We start from the raw sequence: 22,132 nt of genomic DNA on the forward strand, positions 1-22,132 counted from the left end.
GTATAAATAATGGTCTCATTACCTTTTTGTATAACTTTAAATGACACACATGCTGTTCCACAGCTATTACTAAGTCATTGCTTCTTTGTAATTGAGTCATGTGAGGATAGTTATTTTGTTAGCAAATAACATTAAAATATCCAAGAATAGAATTCAATAGAATAGAAAATCCCTTTATTGTTCCACAATGGGGAAATTGTGATGTTTCAGCAGCAGGTTATAGCAGAAGTTCTCACACAATGTGGACCTTAGAAAATAAACAAATAAAATACTGTACTGTACATTGCTTTTACAGTATAAATACTCTCTATCTATAGAATAGATAAGAAATAAACAGCTGTGGACATTTTTACATGGATTTTTAATCCATGCAACAACACCAGAGATGTGCAAAGAAATGACAGCAGCATGTTATTTAACTGACTAAGACAGAAACTGTGCAAAAATCAGCATTAATGTAACAACTGTTCCAACCAAAGTAAACGGGAGTAGTATTGCTTAAACAAGTCCTCTCAAACCTTTTATGCTTCAAGAAAAATGGGAGCAGTTGTCATTGGTGTGTTGAGTGTCTTTAAATTGTATGTTAAATATGGTCTTTGATGACAGGGTTCCCCTGGCGAGAGAGGCCCTGCTGGTCCTGGAGGTCCTATTGGTCAGACAGGACGCAACGGCCCGCAAGGACCACCAGGCCCTGCTGGAGAAAAGGGAGCCCCTGTGAGTTTGTTTATCCTCTCTTTACTTAGCAACACTTTTTTTCCTTAAAGTTTTCAAGGTATCATCAAATGACTGATAAATGCCTCTCACAGGGAGAGAAAGGTCCCATGGGTCCAGCTGGCCGTGACGGCATTCAAGGTCCGGTAGGTCTTCCTGGTCCAGCTGGTCCTCAGGGTCCCCCAGGAGAGGATGGTGATAAGGTAAAGTAAATGTGGAATTCTGAGGTTTCACAAATCCATAATCTTTTTTATCAAAAAACACACAGGCAAAACCAGAGGCTGTGTTTTAGGATTTTCATTTACATCTTCATTTGTAGGAGTTATGCTAATAATATCCTCCATCAAACAGTGCCTTTCAAAAGTTTAAAAGTCCTGATTATTTTAAAAGTTGTATCAATTTTGGCCTTTATTTTGATCCAACATTCTTTTTTGGGCTAATAATATAACATACAACTTTGATAGATTTTTAAAACAGTTATATGGTGCAATAATTCAAATTTATTGTGATTCAACTCAAAACAAAACAGAGGCTTAAATTTTACAGCCACCCTAAAATGACCATTAATGGATCCTGACAAGTATGGGAGGAACTGCATGCTTTTTGTGTCTATTAATAAGGTCCTGGATAGAAACGTCACTCGTATAGTTGGTTTCTTGACCTGGATCTGACTAGTCCATGTATTTTCAATGAAGTTGAGATTGGGGCATTTTTTTAAGCTTAATTTTTGCTTGCTTTGTCCATATCATTACCTGTTTTAAAATGTGTTTAGGATTAATATTCAGTCTGAAAGCCAAGTTTAGTTTTCTTTTTAGTTTCTGCAAGTATCATGTTGACTGTTTGTGAAGTTGAATATTTTTTCAGGATCCCATTAATTTGGTACAATGCACCATTAAAACAAACTTTAGGAAAGCCTCTTAGAGAGATTCAACCATCCTCATCACAAAGGGTGTAATATTCTTAGGTTTCAAAGCTTCACATTGTCTTATTAAAACATTCTCTTTGTTGATGAAAAGCTTTCTGTTTTCCTCCACTGACTATAAACCTTTTCTCCAGAAAAAAAAAATTATGTTGGGGAGGCTGCAAATTTTTATTGTGGTTGTGTATTCAACACTCTCTTAGGTTACCGGGATGTTAAGGTAGCTTCTCTTTGGACAAAGACACAACTGAACACTTATCTTCCACTTCATGATAGACTTGAGCCTTGGTGGTATCTGGGACGTCCTAAACATCCTAACCAGTTTCCTGTCATCAAAGGTGCACTTTGGATCAGTTGATTTTAGAAAATTTATGCAGACTAAAGGGTCCTTGAAAAGCCTTTACCTTGATCGTATTAAAGATATAAGCAGGTAACCAGCAGAGATGGATAATCCAGGTCCACAAGTTAAAAAACACTGTATGGGATTTATTTTAAACCATTTGCATTTCCAGCTCCGAAATACAGACTGGGGATTAATCACCTGGTTAAATGAGAAGGATTAAGGAAAATTGGGCAGAGATTTACTGACTGGACCTGGATGATCCACCTCCGGTACTTTTAGGGGAGACACCGGCATAGGAGACAATTCATCCTACAATCTGAGGATCCAGCTCAGACCATCTAAGTTGTGTGTTTGGGCAAAACCCTTCACCTGAGTTGCCTACTAATTCTTCCTGCCTGCAGCTATAAACACCTAAAAAAAAAAACTGGTTAAAAAAACTGAGTTCCTGCAACATTTAATTTCCCTCTGGGATTAATAAAGTATTTTTTTTTTTATTAATTGATGGTGGACGGAGGGCCCAGTGGCCCCCATGTACAGCAGTCCCTATCTATGTCAGTAAGCTTCTGCGCTGCTGTGGCTACAGTGTTGCTCATGACCATGTGTGCATTAATGATATAGTGTAAATAGCTTCAGGGGTCCTTGAACTTGATAAGGGGCTTTTTAATCATTTAAATGAACACCAAAACCTCTGCCAACAATAGTGATCAAATAACGAACCAGAGTTACGTATAGCAGAAGTTAATGGTAGAGAAGCATGTGTTGTTTATCTGCAGGGAAAGCTCATTTCGATATGTGTGGGCTGTGAGTTTATAAATTATTTATAATTGAACTTTTGGAAGTTTAAATAAAAGTAACTTAAAAAAAGATAGTGGTGCACCTATATTTTTATTTTTTATTAAATGTTAAATATTATTATTCTACTTTGAAAAAAATAATTATTTGCAATAATGAAAGGCCAAAATTAATATCACTTTCATGTTTAATAAAGCAGGTATGCAAACATTATTTGCTAACTTATGACGAGCACTGTTTTTATTTAAAAAAATAATATAAAAATTATTATAATTAATGCATATTAGCACATGTTTTTTGTTTGACTTTGCAAGATGCAGCTTTATTTTGCTGCCAAGCGTAAGCCAGTTTTATGCATCATGAGAACTAAGCAGGATTTAGACAGCTGCATGTGCTGAATCAGAATCTTGTTTACACACAATGTTTACCCCTAGGCTACACCCACACTGGTTAAACTGAGCCACAGATCATTATTTTTTTTACATTTGTAACCATCACACCTACTAAAGTCATGTCTTCTATCACACATTTTTATCAATCATAGTAGCACCAATGGGGTGAGACGGGCAGCCAATCAATTAATTGAAAGCACTCGCCCAAGGTCTTCCTGGGCCAATCAAATTAGAATCTCTTGAGAATATTTTTGTGAGAAATCCTGATAAAGGTGACACTTGAAGATATTGAACTTAGAATAAACATGCAAGGCAGGAGGTTTCTAAGATGTTAAGGAGAGATATGAGAGCTTTTGTGAATGTGTGTGTTGGAACACAGGGAGAAGTTGGCGGACCTGGACAGAAGGGAAGCAAAGGAGACAAGGGTGAACTAGTGAGTTCTTATTACTGCACTTCTTTGATTACATTTTGTATTGAGTTTTTTTTTTTTTTTTTAAACTTTAAGTTTAATCCATGCATCATGTTGGCTGAGCAAAAAGAGAATATCTGTACTGTTGATTTTAATACAACTTTTTCCTTATTGTGTGACATTACGACCACAAGCATAAACAGATTTTAATTGGATTTAGCAAATGTTGAAAGAAGTAAATGATTGCTAAATACTGTAAGGTGATAAATAAAAACCTGAAATATTTTCTGTACATTTGGATTCAGTCAACTTCATTTTGAAACTCCAATAAAAAAACTTGTGTATTTATTACCCCCGGAAGTCACACAATTAGTAAAGAGTGTATTTGGGCAGTTTAATAAAAGCATAATTTCAGCTGTTTTGTGAGAGCTTCAGTAGTTTGATAAAGAACATTAGGGATCAACCAGCTTTATGAAGACCAAAGAGCACAGCAGAAAAGTTGTACTTTAAAGCTATATCTGTAACAGACTTTTATATTTCTTAAAAAAACAGTTTGAGTTTATAATTTTAGAAAGAAAAGAATATGCCTAAGCAGCAACATTCATAGAAGATTAGGCCAGTTTTAGCTCTGATCAGAGATTAACCCAAATGCCAATGGTACATCTAGAAAAACGGAATCAGAAATTGATGAGCGGAGTTAATGAGCTTCATTCTCCAAAAATGAGAGTGGAGCTAGAATGTAAGTATAATTAAATGCTCATCTAATATTTAAATCTTTCTTGATGCAGGAATGTATCAATTCTGGGGAGGGTCAGAAAGGGGCAAACAAAAAAAGCTTTGCGCTATTTTTAAAATGTGAAAAACTTTTGTCTGTGAGTAGCTGCTCCACTTGTTTTGCTTAAGCCCCTTTGGACACAGTAACAATTAAGAGCAAGGTGCTTTAGTAAGGTAAAACCAGAACAAACCTGGAGCTGATAATAATATTTCTGGCCCTAAATACATGGCAATCGGCTACATTTACATGTGCAAAATTTCCCCGACTTATCTAAAGCTGGTTAATTGGAAATCCTGAATCACTGTTTACATGGACACTAAATAAAATGATCCGATCATGACCTGTTTTTACATGTTCCAAGCGTTAGATCAGAGTAAATCATTTAACTCTGTGTGGAACCGTCTAATTTTCTAGAAACGCTTTGGTAGTAGAATAAACGGCCTGTTTTGTAAACAAACTCATCCTCAACTCTTCAGTTGTGTCTGTTGCTGTAGTTTTTTTTTCCATTATAGACCATCACATGTTTGTAACCATACTTTTGTTTTTGGAGGTAATTGTAGTTAAGGGCTCAGCAGTACCTTATTCGAATGCTCCTTCACTAAAAGGGTACAGGGCAGGATGATATGTTCATCCGGTCATTTCATTTAGAGCTACCTCCTCCACCGAGGACCAGGAGCCAGCAGATTAAGGTTAGGAGTAAAGAGGAAAAACGTCACGCTGTTGTTGCACACATGTGCTGTGGAGATTATTTTAGTCTGAAGATCCCAATGGGTGTGTAAATGGTGCCAATCGGAAAGGTGATCAGAAAAAAAACCCTTCTCTGTTTTTGACTGAAATTTCTTCCGAAACAGATGAGAATCATCAGTCTGACATGACAAATACAGTCTGGTTATTTATGTCCATGTAAATGTAAGTGAGAGGCTAAATGTACAGACTTACATTAAAATGATTTTGATTATATCATAGTATTAAGTTACAATACAATTAATTGAGTCCACCTTCATTCTGTAGAAAGAGATCAAATAGATCTTAATTGAGACTTTCCATCTAATCTAAGTGTTCAGTTTTTCTGTGCAACATTTTTGCGTTGACTACCATAATGTTTTGTTATCATCTGGTATAGCAGCCTTGTTTTTTGCCTTTTTCCTTTAGGGTCCACCTGGCTCAACAGGTCTCCAGGGGGTGATTGGAGCTCCCGGTCCAGCTGTAAGTATCTCTTCCTCTGAGCTATTAAAATTCACCATATTAAATATTAACAGTTAGACTTAGTTGACTTTAAAATTTTAACTTTCATGTATTTTATATTCAGTAAGCAAGCACCCAGTTTGACATAGGCTCCAAAGAGATAGTTAACTTTGCAGGTGTATCAGTATTCCCTGCCAATATCCTCTTCATATTTTCAAAAAGGGCTTCCAGCTTCTTCTTTTTTTTTTTTTTTTTGCTTTGCAGCTCATGGATGGTTAAAAAATATGATGCCAAAAAATAGCTGTTCAAATAATGCTTGCCCCTGGCGGCAAAACAAACAAAAAAGCAACAATAAATTACTTGGGACTGGAAATGTTTACTCTTATCAAGGTCTCATCAAGACAGGGAGTGTTTATTTAAATCAAAGGGCTGCAAAACTCTAAGCTCCTTGGAAAATATGCAGTTCTTAGATGATGTTAACGGAATTATAAGTGGATTACAAATTTTATCTGGTCATGGTAAGGCATGATAAAAATTGGAATTTGTACTCTGCAACATATAGCGCAAAGTGTTATATACTATGAGAATAAATGAGTGTAAAGCTAAAAAAAATAATAATCCAATATACTGACATAAATACTACCAGCAGGTGTTAACTTAAATTTTTTTTTTGTCAGGTATTGTTGATAGTTTTGTGTTTATGTTTTTCCATCATACTTTTGAAAGTTGACCTCAGGCTCTTAGCAGAGTTATGTTCTTCTGATTTTTTAGGGATGATTAGCCAGACAACACTGGGATTAAATGGTTGCTTTAGCCAGGGTCACAGGATGAGATCAACTCATCCCTCATTCTCTAACCAGTGACCTTGATTTCCCAGGCCAAACAACTTTCCACCACTATTTTCTTTTCATCCTTACTCTTTCTGCAGAACTTGTGTGGAATTGCTCCTCTTGGACTGACTTGACCGCCTCTTTACAAACAAAAAACAAACAAAACTAATGATGGTTTACCTGCCGGCTTGCAAATCTTTCTTATATATTAGTTAAATTATCAGAAAATGCTGCAGAACCTCCTCCACCAGGACAGTGATCTATTCTACATTAGCTGGTGGCTTCAGGGGGGGCTGAGCAGCTCATTGCTAAAATAATAAGGCTTCACCAACCATTCCATGAAGCATATACTGTCTGCAGGGCCATGTGGGGGCTGTAGTATACCAGCTTAGACAGATTGCTCTAAGTGCACCCATGCTGAATAGAAAATTATTTAACAGTTGCTTTTCCTGACAAGTCAATCTGCTTATGCGCATTCCGTTCTTCACAAGTGAACTCTTACTCATGCTATGTAGTCCTGGCTGAATTTGGTCTCATTAAAACATGTTTTTTAGATCATTATGTGTATTATGGGCACACATTTTTTATTTAGGAAATCACTAGTTTTAAGTAGAAATAAATGTTCTTCTAAAATGTTCAACCTTTTAGTCAAAGATGGGATAACGGTATAACAAATGGATGGGTTAAGCTATATACTTCCATAATAAATATTTGATTTGAAAAAAAAGAATATTGATTTTTCTTAAATTATTATTAACAGTATTTCTTTAGGATTAGTCCTACAAACAAAATTATTGTGTGGTTTTTATTTCTGTTTGGTTTAAGCTGGGTTTGAACATAGGGAAATCTAATACAGTAACTAGTCTTTTATATTTATTTTTTGCAGCTATCCCCCACGCATTAGTTTGTCTGACAGAGCTGTAGTAGCCTATACAGTCTCTCTTTTCATTGAAAAAGATAAAAACACTTTGATTGCCAAGGAAAAATTGATCCCTGTGCAGAACACTATAAATTATCAATATACTTTTACTTAGGATTGGATTGACACTATTGTTAATTTAGGTATAGGCCGATGTATACTTATCTTATACTTCTACATTGCTTGTGATGCTGAATACAAACTTTTGCATTGTGCTGGTACACCTTTAAGGTGTTAGGGTCTGATTTAAAACAAGTTGGCTGCAGAACTGAAATAAATAAGTTCAGGCACGTGGGTGAAATGAATGCTATGAAGTTGACTGACAGGACAGAATTTAAAATTTAAAAAATGTAACCCACACAGCTCTGCTTCAAATCTCCACAAAGTTAGATTTGCTTCTTGTTTCTCACAATTTTTTGTCACTTTTTCTGTATCTTTCCAAAGCTGTGCTTGTTTTCCCCATAATCACCTAACATTTCTCTCTAAACTGTTCTGCATTCAGCACCATCGCCTGAGGCTCCCTACATGTCCCAGGGCTCTGCAAGAGCTCCTAAAGCACTTTCAAGTGCTGACACGTGTTTGAACTGAAAACTCCCTGTCTGTCAGCACTTCACTCTTTCCCTACAGTATCCTCTTTCTACCCTTTGCAGGTCGATGTACCTCTGACTTCACAGAAGTCAGCATCTTTCACCATAGCCCTGTGGCAGTTCTTTTCTGCAACTTGTATTTTCCTGGAGAGACTCACTAGTCAGGGAGCCGTCTGGTAGCACAGTAAAAAGGACACATTATTGACTTGCTGCGTCACCCTTGGCCACTTTTGGTTTGACTTTTGGTGTTAGACATTGAATCTCGAAAGGATGAAATAGTTTTCACCATGTAGCTTCACTGTAGAGTCTACATTGCCTTTCACAATTTGCATTAGGGTTGGGGAAGATGCCACCAGAGATGCACCAATCTGATACACTGGAGAAACGATCTAGAAATAAGTAAACATTTCTCAAATTAAGTGTATTTATCCTTAATTTGAGTAGGTAATGACATAGTTTGCCAATGGAATGGGTATTTCTACTCTTAAAATAAGATAATTAGATAATATCTACTTGAAATAAGACAATGCTATTGTGTTTTCTTATTTTAAGTGTAAATTGTCTTATTCCATTGGCAAAATGTCTCTTTTATCTCCTCAATCCAAGAACAAATGCACTGATTGTAAGAAAAAATGACTTATCTAGATTTGGATTTTTTTCCAGTGTACCTGTATTGGATATCATCTCTGATATTGGCTAATTAGCTGGATCGCATGTCAGTGATTTGATATTGGATCCAGTTTACATGAAACTGTTATTTCTCTCTTGTTGCTGCTTATATGTTAATGAATAATATAAACCATATTTATGAGGGTACATTTATTAGTTTTTTTTTAACAACGTTTATGTCAAGGCTAAAGCCTTCACTCACATGGCTGATATTGATACTGGCTGATATGCTCAGGTATTGGTTTTGGATTGGGTTAAAAAAATCAGAATTGTCCATCTTTAGTTGGCACAATAATCACTGTAATGATAAAATGGTAATGACCTATATCTGCTTGGTTTTGGTTGGTCTAGCTCCCTTGGGACTGGATCCATAACTTGGCCTATTAGGCTACACACAGTAGTGTGGATGGGCTGAGTATCCTACATCTTCTCTGCCCTGGGATTCTACTCTTTTGCCTCAGAGACAACCCACCTCTGTGTATGGCTGCCCTTGGTGATGCCTTCTGTGGCTTTTCAGAGCCAGATCTGCCTTTAGTTGGCTGCTCTAATTGCTGTAGGTGGCAGAAATCTTTCTGCTCTTGCCACTCTTACAGTACATCTAGTCACCTTCTGGTGACCAACTTTCTCACTTATTCCCACTGAACACAACCACACTTAAGTCTAAACACTGAATCACCCACCCACACATATAAAAGCACCCACATACCAACACACAAATGATACATATTTTTTAAACTCTGATGAAACACATGCCTACCTACTTTAATGCTAAGTCAATCATGCAGTTAGGATACCTACCATGTTGAGATATCTTTGTTGTAGACCAAATGTCCCCTAGCACATATAGGCAACCATCTACTATATGAGTTGACCAAAATGCAGCGACAGGACACATAAAAGACATAGATAGATTAATCCCTTTGGAAAACTAATGTTCAATTTTGGAAAAATTTCAGTACCACTGTGAAAATGCTACATCTCACAAACACAAAGTTTTAGAATGCTAAGGCTAGATAAAGCCCATAAGCTTTCTAAAATATGCCATGTATTTGCAAAATCCTTCCTTTTCTATGTGAGTTCACATATACGTTTTAACCTTGAAGTGTATTAAGGATAAACCCTATTTGAGTGGTTGAATTTGCTGCAGCTACAGCTAATGAGATTTTATGAACCCTGCCCTCCCACAGGGCAGTGATGGTGAGCCTGGGCCAAGAGGACAGCAGGGCATGTTTGGCCAAAAAGGAGATGAAGGACCCAGAGGATTTCCAGGGCTGCCGGGACCTATCGGACTGCAGGCAAGTGTCCACAAAATCTGCTGCTTTTTTAGTTCCACATTTTTAGCTGTCGGACTCATATTTTGAAAAACAAGACATGCAAGTCACGTTAACCACTGTCCCATTGGGTATGCATATGGCTTTTCCCCTGATGAAGCCATCTAATGCAATAAGACTTACTGCAAACTGCTTTAAACCTATAGCAATAATCTCCCTGTTTATAATAAATCAAGACAGATCGTATTTTATTAATGCGACTTTGACACCCAATAACACTTTATTTACCTCTAAGTTAATAATGCTATACCCGCTCAAGGACATTCCTTAGTATAGGTGGGGCTAAAATACAGCACTATTGTCAACATTTTGGTGTTTTCTGTTTGGATTTCGATTCAAATTAATTTAAATCCATGCAGTAAACATCAATCCCACAGTGTCCTTGGTCCAAAAAAAATGATAAAACACTTAAAGCTGTCAAATCTGCTCTTCCACGTCGTCTCTTATGAACATCACACATAAGTTTAATTTCCAAGGGATCTAAAGCACCACATGCTTTCTGCATTGAAGGCACAGAGGGGAGAGTGATCTGAGGGCTTTTAACAATAATGGATTCACAGTTTTGTTTTCAAGCTTAACACACTTTTAGCTGTATTTCTCTTTATTTTCCATGACAGCAGTCAATTGATTTGTGTCGCTGTCACAACAGAGTACCATATTTTCTCATTTGAAAATAAAAGCTTGATGCAATACACAAAGTGTGCACCCTGAATTTATGCATTCCACTCAGGGATTTTTAGTATATGACAACCTGTAGGTTATGGGGACTATTAGTTCAACCATCTAAAAAAGTTATAGAGGAAAGCTAAGTTTTGATCTACGTTTGAAGATTCAGTGGGGGTATAAATAACTGTGCTACAGGCCATTTTTTAAACACAGTTGTTTCTTTACATGGGATTTAAGTAAAATTCAATTATGGGATATTTTTTCAATGTGAGATTCTGCGGTTTTAGTAAAACAGGAGTTGATGACAGCCTTAATCCAACACTATGCATAATGAAAGCAACATCAAAGAGCAAAAAAATTTAAAACAGTTTTCATGCATGCATGGCATTTCTTTATATGTAGAAAGGGTACAGAAGGTTAATAAAAAACTAAACTATGACCCCATCATGCCCGCATTGCTCAACACCAGCTTTGATAGTGCATCCATTGATGTTTTGATCAATCAGCAACAACCTCTTGTAGGAGTGGGGTTAAGGATTTGATTAGAAACCATACAAGCAGTATTTCACCTACAACAGCAGTGTATCACCATAACGTTTAACACAAAACATAAAATGTTATAGTAAAGGAAAAAATTCAGAGAGAGCAGTATTTAAGTGTACTGTATAAACTGAAAGTGTAACAGAAGGACAAACTGCTATTGATACTGTACATAAGCAGAAGAGTTTAGTCAGCCTTAAGAGGATTGTGAAGGAAATAGCTTTTATTATCTTCAGGGTGAGTAATGACTTGGATTGCAGCTGGAGTCAGAGCTTTAGGACTTGAAATCTGTGGGAAACAAAATCAATGATAGATGAAGATGCACTTGTATCGTACTTGTAGTAAAGACCTCTGTTTTTAATTTTAAGTTGTTATATCCCAGATTGGTTGATTTTGGGCACTTAAGTTAAACGGATTAAAACCAAAACAGACTGGTATCATTGTGGAAAAAAACAATCTCTAATCTGTGAAACATCCAAGATGTTTACTAAAAACTGTCCTGAACTCTTAATGTCTTCTCGTGTTTGTATTAGGCATTTTGAGAAAAAAAAAAATGCTTTAAATGTTTTAGTACGCACTACATTTGGTTTTCTTAAAAAAAGGTCAAATTTGTGAACATTTATCACACTTAGTTTAAATAAACTACATGTTTGAAATGTATCTGTTTTATGGTGGGTAAAGTATGTTTTCGTCTTGGTCTTTCTTAGTCTAGCTGTTAGTTTCAACACATTGGACCAAATTGTCTGGTTTTACACTTAATGAGAAGACAAAAGTAGTAATTTACAGTGGTTCCCAAAGTGGGGGCTGGCCCCCCTGAGGCGTCCCCATCTAGTTGCAGTGTAAGGACTCAGAACAGAGGACCCAGTATTCAAGGGAGACAGACAGTTGGAAAATTCTAAAGCGTTTATTGAAAAACGGCAGATCTGCAGTAACAGCAAGGACGTCTAAGGCAGGAACCCCTGCAGGAGGAAAACACATGTTAGTGACCACGTTAATCTGACGGAGGATGATTATGAAAATGTGAGTCACTAACCTGGTTTTATAGTTCAGTCCATGCCCAGAGAACAAAGTTGATTCCAGCCGGTTGGCTGACAACGAGACGCGACGGGCGCCACCCTTAGAGTACCAGACGCCGTAGTCTCAGAGGACGGAGAACAAGCAGGATATCAGATTCAAGCAGACTAAGGAAGGCAGGATAATCCAGTGGGTGGAGCCAAAGGCGGTTCCGAGGACGTGCCAAGCATTCAGAACCAGGAGATCAGAAGTCAGAAATGGTTCAAAAAGGAAATCAGAACAGTGTCAGGAATTAGTTCCAAGTTCAGTTAACAGATAGAATCCAGCAGGAGTCCGAGGACAGAGAAACAGATCAGATGAGAACAGGCAGGCTGAATGGTTGACAGGCAGAGCAGGTCAGGATCAGGTAATCAGAAACACTAAGGTAATGCTGAAACACTCTTACCACTGGCTCGAGAATATTCTGGCACTGATGACTGGAAGCTGGTTGGTTAAATAGTGACTGGAGCAGGTGACAATAATTAGGGGTGATGAGAAACTGGGCAGAGCTTGTCAGGTGAATGATATGAGTAATCCAGCCAGTCATCAGCGCCAAGATCGTCACATGCAGGGATGGAGTGGTTGAAATAAACTGAATAAAGGAAGTTTTTTATTTTAATTTTTTTTATAGATTACCGTGTTACATAATAAAATAACCAGTTACAATAAAATAATTACTTTTTAAAGGTGATATTTTTTATTTAAAAGAGATTGTAGCTTATTTAACTAAAAAATTTAACTTATTGTAGTTAGCTTTTCTTTTATCTGTGGAAAAGTGAAAAGGAAACTGTGGGGTAATTGATAAGCAATTTAGTGTAAAAAAAAAAAAAAAAGGCCCAACAGCAAAAGTCTGGGAACCATAGTATTAAGGGATTCACTGTTTTTAACAAATTAATAGAGCCTCACAAAAAAAGAAAACAATAATAATAAACGATGAAATCAGGAGCTTATGGGGGAAAAGCTAAGCAGTAGCACATTGACTCATTTAAATTGATGAGCTGAAGTTTAAGGAAACTTCTTTTGATAGCAATGAACAAAGAAACGATATACTTCAGAGTACCTCAAAGTCAATTATCCAAGGACCCACTGAGGATGAAATTAGAGCAAAGCTCTGTCGGTCAATAGGACTAGATAACATTGTTATTAAGTGCAATTGGCTTTTAATTGTGCATAATGCACTCCAACTCTACTCTTTTAATTATTTTTTTGGCTAAGCTACCCTTCAATACACAGCACCAGCTGCTGCAAGATCAGCTTTTCAATGCAATTATCTGTAGCATTAATGATTTTTGACCAGGGGGAAGGAATGTCTTCGCCCTGAAATCCTTCAATCAATTCGTGCAGTTTGCTGTTGAGCGCTACAGTCCTCCCTCAGAGAATGAATCCTCCAGATTAAGAGGTTAAGATGAAGACACAGAAGAAAATAAATATTACATTTGTCCATATTATAATTCAAGGCTGGTGTGGAAACTTGAATGAGTGCCAAGTCTCGACATGTATTGATTTCTGATGGTGTATGTCAAGGTTTGTTTATTTGGTATTTGCTAATTAAACTCGTACAGTTTTCTTCGTTCTTTCTAATCTATATTCTTCAGTGCGTTTTTAATTAACAAGCGTTACACATACAAATTGGATCAGCATTGTTGTTGTTGTTTTTTTTCATTTTACATGACAAATTATTATATAACAGTTGCAAGGAATTAGTTTACAAGAAATTGTTTAATGTGAGATTTAACTTTCCATTTTTACAACAGTCGTAACAAAAAAACGAACCTCCCATTAAGGGCAAGTTACAAATGGATTCCGAGGCTAATGTATATCAATGAAAATAAAATCTAACATTACATATACATATATATACATGTATATATGTATATATATATATATATATATAGATGTATTTATCATAGCACTGATGTATATCCAATTAAATCAATCCAATTTACTATTACACTCCAATTATTATAGCCACTTTCCATATCTTTATATGTTATACAGGCTCCATCTTTGTGCTTCGGCTATCAAAATACATAATAACTGCTTTTATATTGATACATAACAGGCAACAATAAACAATGACACCTTTATCCTTTCTAGACGTCCACATTTCTGTGCTGCATTTACACTCTTTGTGTTAAGAATGACTGATTTCCTAAACCACATAGTAGGCATCGCCTCCACAGTCGCATTCGTCCCACTCTGCTGTGGACGTGGATGGATGAAGTTTCCACCCTGTAATTTACACAGGCTGATTATACCCAAGCCTCCCATACCCTTTAATTACAATAGGTGTCCTTTTTGACTAATTGTGTGTTTATGCTCTGGGGCTCAGTTAGTATTGATGCACTCTCCATCGCTTTGCATCCCTTTGCTGCATTTTTTTTTTCAAAATGTGTCATCTAAAAGTACCTGGTAATGAGCAGAAAGAATGTATATGTCCCTGTCCTTGGACTCTTTAATGTAGAAGGCTGCCTCATTTTACCTTAGCTTCTGTGTTCTCAGCAGTATTTGTCATCTCTGCAGGGTTTGCCTGGCCCTCCTGGTGAGAAGGGAGAGAATGGAGATGTTGGACCAATGGTGAGTGCATCTACCTCTGTAACTTTTCTGTTACAGCGTTCTTAAATTATATTTACATGCAGTCCCACTTCAGGGGAATTCTGATTGCTGAACACTTTTATTGAGGGGTGAGTTTGGCAACTCTACAAGGAATACATTTAGATTATTTTGTAGGAAATGTATTGATTTTATTGTGGAGCTTGGGCACCAAATATGTTTCCAGAGCTATTGAATCAAAGTATTTTATTGCAGTGGTATGCATGCAGAGCAAGCACATATGGGTGTATTTCAATTAAGAAATATATATTTTTTAACATAGTTAAAAAGGTAAAACTTATAATTACCTAGGTGGGTTGCACAGGGTCATCATTTTAAACTTTTATATCTGTAGATTTGTATTATAAATGCTTATATTTTAAAATTATATAAAGTTTAATAAATCTCATTTTTGATAAGTAGTATCAATTTGACATAATTGAATTGACTTGAAATCTGTCTTTATTATTAAATTATATTTTTTTTCATAAAGTGCCATGTGTTGGAAATTGATCCTATAACTGAACTATATCACTGCCCTGACAGATTTATGTTCAAGTATGTTTACTGGTTCAGATGTTAGTAAAATAATATTTTAAGTTAAAGACAATTTGTTTTCAGTTTGAAATTATTTTTCAAGGACATACTTTATACGCAGTTTATACAAAAACAAAACAAACCATATGGATTTTGTCATAAGTTCGGAATGCAAGGGAACACAATTAGGTGGCAATAATCATAGCTTCTTTGCCTTATAAATATTTGGCCAAATCACTTTTTCTCCGGCGTGAAGTAAAGTTATTAGACGCCTTTAGTGAATATACTGTATTATAGAAAGTATTTTTGCTCTTACTAAATCAACGAAATCCAGCTCAGTCCATTTCATATTGACCTGGATGATACGAAATATTTGGTAAAATACTGTTATTTAAATTCCAAATATAAAAACCCAGCAGTCACACTGAATGAAACATCTGCATATTTTGTATGTGGATGTGTAAAGACAGTGTACTATGTAAAAATGCAAGTATGTTGAAAGTCTGACATATGTTTTTATTATGATAATGGATGCCATGTTTTCTTTTAAAATGACTAGTGTGCTGTGGTGTTACATCCAAATTAATATAACTATCAATAGCAGATATTTCCCTTTTTTCCGCCTGTGTTAGGATGGAAATAGATCTGCTAATAAGTCCAGTAGCACCGCATCATTCTAAACACTCTTTCTGATAGGGTCCACCAGGTCCGCCCGGTCCCAGAGGTCCACAGGGGTCCAGTGGAGCAGATGTGAGTTTAGCTTTAATTTTTATATCCTTTATTTCATTGAGTTTTGGCCTGAATCGAAATCAGCCAAAAATAAATAAATGAATAACGGATTCAACATGTTTTATGGTTGTGATTTGTATTTAGGGTGCACAAGGTCCCCCTGGAGGTGTTGGTTCAATGGGAGGTGTTGGTGAGAAGGTAAGATACAATAAACTGGAGACTAATCATGCAAAAGTACATTTATCCCAGTTTAACTGGTTTATCGATCTGGTTTATCTGATTTATGTCCTTAGGTAGGTGATTGCTCAAACCTTTTAAGGAATTACCTGTTCTTTGATTTGCATAGCTGCAAAACATGAAGCATATCTGATTTAACACTCTAATTATAAAGATGTTTATAGATTTTTATGTCACTTTTTTACAGGGAGAAACTGGGGAGGCCGGTAACCCAGGACCACCTGGAGAACCTGGTATTGCCGTAAGTGTGAAATTCCAATAGAAATGCTTTTTTATCTAATTTCAAGTGAACTTTTTCCCTGTATCTAAATATGATGTGTTATTTTTTTAAAGAAAGAAAACAGCCTGTTATTTTGATTCAGACTAGCTCTTAATTAGAGAATTGTATCTTCCAATTAAATTTGTACTTACTATAAATTTTTACCCATCTCCAATTTTTATAAACTAACTATTTTGACCATCATCCCCTCTCAGAGGTAGAGCTTTATATTGGCAGAATACTCCACTCCTCCAAGGGTAGCATATTATTTGGGGAAACATTAATGTTTAAGAAATAAAATAACAATATAGTGTGTGTGCTAAATGAGTTTTAATCACTAATTTGCATGTTAAGTCAAAGAAAAATGAATTCTAGGTGCTATAGGTTATATTATGTGTGTATATCTCGCAGCTGTTATTGATCCAGGCAAACAGTAGCCAGTGTTTACCAGTGACTGAAAACCCTTTATCTCAGTCATTGGTGTGAGTCTTCTTGTGTGTGACTCCATCAGTGGGTATTGATGTTTCTGCCAGCTGCATCATATCTGTTTAGTGATAAATTAACCCCGTGTAGCAAAGAAAATCAAGGTCAATTCTGAGGTGGCACGCTGGGAGTCTCTAAATAAGAGCTAATGTTTGATAGTTTAACGGATGATTGTGGTCCTGCAGCTATGCTTTAACAACAGGCCATGCGTTAAACGTCCAATTCTGCTATTAGCAGAGTAAAAATAATCTACTGTTAAATTTATCAAGCAGATGATCTGAACTGAATGGAGCATGAAGTTCAGTTCATCAGTTCATGCTCTTAGTTTAGTAACTTTCTCTCTTACCTCATGTTTTGCTATCCGCTGTGGTGGCAAACATACATTTAGTATTTTCTTTATAGTTTGCTTTTTTGGTTCTTATGATAAAAAAGAAACTTTACTGAATGTTCTCTTCAGGGCCTTAGAGGTGAGACTGGTGAGAAAGGAGAAACCGGCCCACCCGGAGCTGCTGGACCCCCTGGTGGCCGAGGACCTCCAGGAGACGACGGTCCCAAGGGAAACCCTGTATGTGGGCTGTTCTTAAACACACACTTTTCCCAGAGCTATGCATCAGTAGCTGAGCTGTCAGTGATAGCACAATTTTTCGACATTTTTCAGTTTAGCTGCCTGCTGCCAGAACTGTTGTTGACACAGTGGAACACATCCGAGTCAAACTCAGTCTTCTCAATATCTTGATTTTTCTATAGGGAATTGCCGGCTTCCCAGGAGACCCGGGTCCACCTGGTGAGCCTGGTGCAGCAGTAAGTTTTCCTTTTCTGCTCTTTTTTTTAACATGAACACAGATGGAGAACTATTTTAATAAGCCTGGCTTACTTATTTTATTATTTTTTTAGGGTCTGGATGGTTTAGGTGGTGAGAAGGGTGATGATGGAGAGCCTGGACAACCGGTGAGTTTAGTTTGATGAGACGTTTTACTTAGTTTCCCATTAAAGATAAAAAAAAAGAAAAACCACAATTCTGACATTTGTTTGATTGAAAATGTATTAGAATCTTTGAATCTTATATTCAAATATCCTTTTTTTCAGCGTTTGCAAAATATATCAAACTTTTAATTAAATTCTCATATATAGAATTTTGGGCAGTAATTGCATTAAGATGAATCACAAAAGAAGCAAAACTTTTATATTTAAATGTTAAATATTCTGCATAAAAGAAAACAGTTCTTTTTTCCAATGACATGCAGAGCTGAGTATCTAACACCACTTAATTTCCATAAAGTGAGGCTAAGTGTTCCTATATGCTCTAATTTAGGGTCCTCCAGGTCCATCTGGTGAGGCTGGAGTACCTGGTCCTCCTGGCAAAAGGGTGAGTACTTCTCCAAGTGATGCTTTGGATAAGATACTCCTGTTGAGCTCTTGGTCTCTATTTTTAAAGTTCTCTTTGCATGCCCCAAGCTACTTCATTACGCACTGATCCATATTTATAAGGGTGGGCTTAGGTTTGAAATGTATTTCCTTCTGTTTCACAAAAAATGATTCCCACAGAGACAGAGAAGCATAAAGAGTTTGCATTGATTGAAGATAACATTCATTGGTAATACAGACATTTTAACGGAGAGATAAAAGATTATTGGAGGAAATTAGGTGTTTATTTAAAGTTCTAACACGTCCTCTTAACTCTAAAGTCCTAAAACCTGAGACATGGTTACATAACAGATTTTAATATGAATCCTTCAAATTATTGACTGACTGGTTTGTTTCCTTCAGCAGAAATGTCAAACTTCTAAAGCTTTAGGAAGTGCAAATTTTACTGAGTTATGTAGATCGGGTCTAAATAACAAAACTGTTTCTAAGATGGTGGAATAATCAACAGTGATGGTTAGGACCCTAAAACAGACACAGCTTATTTATATTCCCCAGTATGCTAATTACATTCTAAACCAGAATGAATGTGTTTTACAATGTCACTGACTCAGTGTAGTCGGCTTGGTTTATTTAGAAAGAAAACTTTTCACTAAACTGTCTGCAGATTTGGGTTGAATTCTTTTTTTTAGATGCATTGAGATAATACGTGTTGTAAAATGGCAGTTTATAAATAAAGTGAATTGAATGAATTCAGTGTTTTTTGTTTCTTACTGGAAGTTTCTTACTGACTTCATGCCAGTACCTACCAGCCAGCTGGACATTTTGTGCCTTTTTCTGAACATCTACAGTATAATTTTAATTACTCTATATCTTCAAAGTTTTCTTCTCAGCTTTGACAACAAACAAATGCAACTATGTTAACAATACCACAGACTTTAAGCTAATCTATAAATATCCAATATTGGGAAGTCTTATAATTATTTTGATTGGGTATAATCTTCTGTGTCTAACAAAAATTAACTATCCAAAACAGATAATATCACTGTAAATAAAATAAAAAAATAATAGAATATTTGTCCTTTAAAATATTAAATCTATTATGTCTATTCAGAATTTTCCCTGCATTGTAGCATTTTTATAAGTTTACTTATTATAATCTATTCATACATGTTGTTCCATATGATGTTAATCATGGACAGTTTTTGAACACTGACATAGCCTGGATGAGAATTAGAATCTTGCTCACACCCTTTTCCCCAAGACTCCTTATGTCTGATAAATTAACTTTTTTTCCAAAGTCTATATTAATTTTTCTCATTACATTTTTTTACTGCTCTGCAGAGGAGAGATTTCTTTTAAATAAACAATTAATAAAAGATATGGGTAAAAGTTTAGACAAAAAGATTAAAAAGTCAGATTAAGATGATTCTTGCCTATTTTTGATTCCTTTACTGTGCCTCTCCCATTCGTTTTCTGCTATTTTGATATTTGTTTCTTTGTCCTACTAGAATAAAACTTTTAAGGAGGCCTATTTTAACATATTTTTTTAACCAGTTTATGATACTTAGTGGAAATACACCAGCTGAAAATTTTGTAGATAATTCCCGAGTTTTTCAAGGTTTTCCCTTTAAACAATATGTGTAGGTGCTGTTTGATATATTATTATTGCATTATTGGCATTTAGATATTAATGTGTGGTGCCTGTTTTTCAACTCACAAGGTTCGGCTGGCGTAATATACATTAGTTAACAACATATGACTGTAGCTTGACTTTAAATGCAGGTCAGGTAGGGTTGATCATACATTTTAAACAAGTTGGTAAGCACTTTTTATCCCCATAATTTGTATTCCCCTGGCTAGCGCTGAACAAATTAGACTCCAGTTCCATGTCCATATTAATGGACTCTGTAATATAATTTTTCATCCTTCACTAGGGTAATTCTGGCTAAGCCTCCATCCTGGTATCTCCTTAAAAATGACTCCAGTTTGGTGTTCATTGATGCGTGTAACTCCTTGACTACATTAGCACACAGATACACCCACACACTAGTGCCTGCATACACATATTATCCAGGGTTCATAACCTACATGGAGGACCTGTGGCTTTTGTGTTGTGCTTTCGATTATAGCTACTAATGCCACATGTTAGCCCACTTAGGGGCTTTTTCACCAGAGGCTGTGTTGAGAAAAGGCTGATGCATTTGTATCGGCGTGTAAATATTATGTGGGACAGTTGCACTTATCCTGCCCAGCTTTGCAAACCTCTTCCCTTTCTCAAAGTCAGAACAAACTTTACCTAAATGATATGATGGCACTATTTTCAGTTGATTTTAGATAATTTTACTGTAGATTAACTTAATCTGTACTCTGGTTCTTATAAATAGGCTATAAATATCCTGAGGTTATTTGATATAAAGAACTTAATGGTGACTGATTTTTTTTTTCTCAGGGAGGCATTGGACCAGTAGGTCAAGAAGGAAAACAAGGAGAAAAGGGATCTAAGGTAAGTTCTAGTGATCTGGATTGTACACATCAAATTAAAATTTTTGCACTGTTTGTAATTTTTACTTGGTTTACATTTACATATTTCAGCCTTTTTAAAATATTTGGTAAAAATGATCTGTTTGATCTGAAGTATTCTATTTTAACTCTATATGTTTTCTATTTTGTTTACACATATGTAAGACAAACATATACCTCCTCAACAAAATAAAATATTTCAGAAACTAAAAAAATGTAAAATATATAACTAAATAGAATCTGCATAGTGTAAATAGTAAAGCATACAAGATGGAAAAATATAGATTTCTGTAAAATATCAATAATAATTCATAAAGACAGGTGACATTTCAATTTCATTACATATTAGAATTATTCAATAAAGTTCTATTTCATCCCTACTGATGGATCCATAGAATTCATAGAACCGTAGTTACATACCTAACTTTCGTTTTTTTGTTTTTTTTATCTGAAATAAAAAAAAACAAAGGAATCTGAAACACAGTTTCTGTATAACTTGTGTCAGGTTTTGTTAGTGTCTAAGAAGTTAAAGGAAAATTCCGGTTTTTAACACTTTTAGCCCATTTTCTGTAGTGTCCAGGATAAAATCGAATGATCGACACCAAAATTTTGACGATTGGTCCTGTCTCTGCTATTTGGCTCATGCAGAATCCCCCCTGGCTGCTTCAGAACGGCTTCCATAGTGCATGTCCGATAATGTCCTTAAAACAACCTTAAACGTTCTTTTTTTAAAATATGCTACTCACCGGGTCGTCAGCGCTGTTCAATGACGTTCCAAAAAAAGTTTTGTGAAGAAAAACCGTTCCTGTCTTGTTTTATTTAGCATTTTGTAAATCCCAGAACTATTTTTTCCGATACATCACAACCGCTTATAAACTTCCGCTTCCCGTTCGAATCTGAAGCGTTGCACACTCCAGACCACTAGTTGGCGACAATGTCTCTATATACTCCTCCTCAGTATATTCCGGTTCAAAACGGTATCCTCTACCGTCAAACTCAAAGTCCAATATGTCCTCCTCAAGAATCCACCTTTCGTATTCCATTTTCAGAGTTTTTTAAAGTGTTTAACAGAGACGTTAGCACCTCGACGTAGGAGTACACAGAGTGAAGCGAAAAGACTACAACTGTGTAAACAGGCCCCATTTCCGTTTCCGGTGGCGGAGGGATATTGACTATTCCAACAGAACTCAATGGGATTTACAAAATGCTAAATAAAACACTACAGGAACGTTTTTTCTTTACGAAACTTTTTTTGGAACGTCATTGAACAGCGCTGACGACCCGGTGAG

The 22,132-nt window shown here is 36.0% G+C and overlaps 1 protein-coding gene across 1 annotated transcript in view; it reads left to right on the plus strand.

The window, feature by feature from the left end:
* Positions 1 to 22,132, plus strand: part of LOC119787189 (collagen alpha-1(XI) chain-like) — a 112,973-nt gene that overhangs the window by 78,643 nt on the left and 12,198 nt on the right. Inside the window, exons 42-55 of the mRNA XM_038290859.1 lie at positions 607 to 714; positions 807 to 914; positions 3,537 to 3,590; positions 5,494 to 5,547; positions 9,719 to 9,826; positions 14,645 to 14,698; positions 15,947 to 16,000; positions 16,124 to 16,177; positions 16,404 to 16,457; positions 17,416 to 17,523; positions 17,706 to 17,759; positions 17,853 to 17,906; positions 18,271 to 18,324; positions 20,773 to 20,826. Coding sequence (XP_038146787.1) covers positions 607 to 714; positions 807 to 914; positions 3,537 to 3,590; positions 5,494 to 5,547; positions 9,719 to 9,826; positions 14,645 to 14,698; positions 15,947 to 16,000; positions 16,124 to 16,177; positions 16,404 to 16,457; positions 17,416 to 17,523; positions 17,706 to 17,759; positions 17,853 to 17,906; positions 18,271 to 18,324; positions 20,773 to 20,826 — 972 coding nt within the window. The remainder of the gene's footprint in view (positions 1 to 606; positions 715 to 806; positions 915 to 3,536; positions 3,591 to 5,493; positions 5,548 to 9,718; positions 9,827 to 14,644; positions 14,699 to 15,946; positions 16,001 to 16,123; positions 16,178 to 16,403; positions 16,458 to 17,415; positions 17,524 to 17,705; positions 17,760 to 17,852; positions 17,907 to 18,270; positions 18,325 to 20,772; positions 20,827 to 22,132) is intronic.

This window comes from Cyprinodon tularosa, unplaced genomic scaffold (genome assembly GCF_016077235.1).
Source record: "Cyprinodon tularosa strain WSP-4 unplaced genomic scaffold, ASM1607723v1 ctg29, whole genome shotgun sequence".
Lineage (NCBI taxonomy): Eukaryota > Metazoa > Chordata > Actinopteri > Cyprinodontiformes > Cyprinodontidae > Cyprinodon > Cyprinodon tularosa.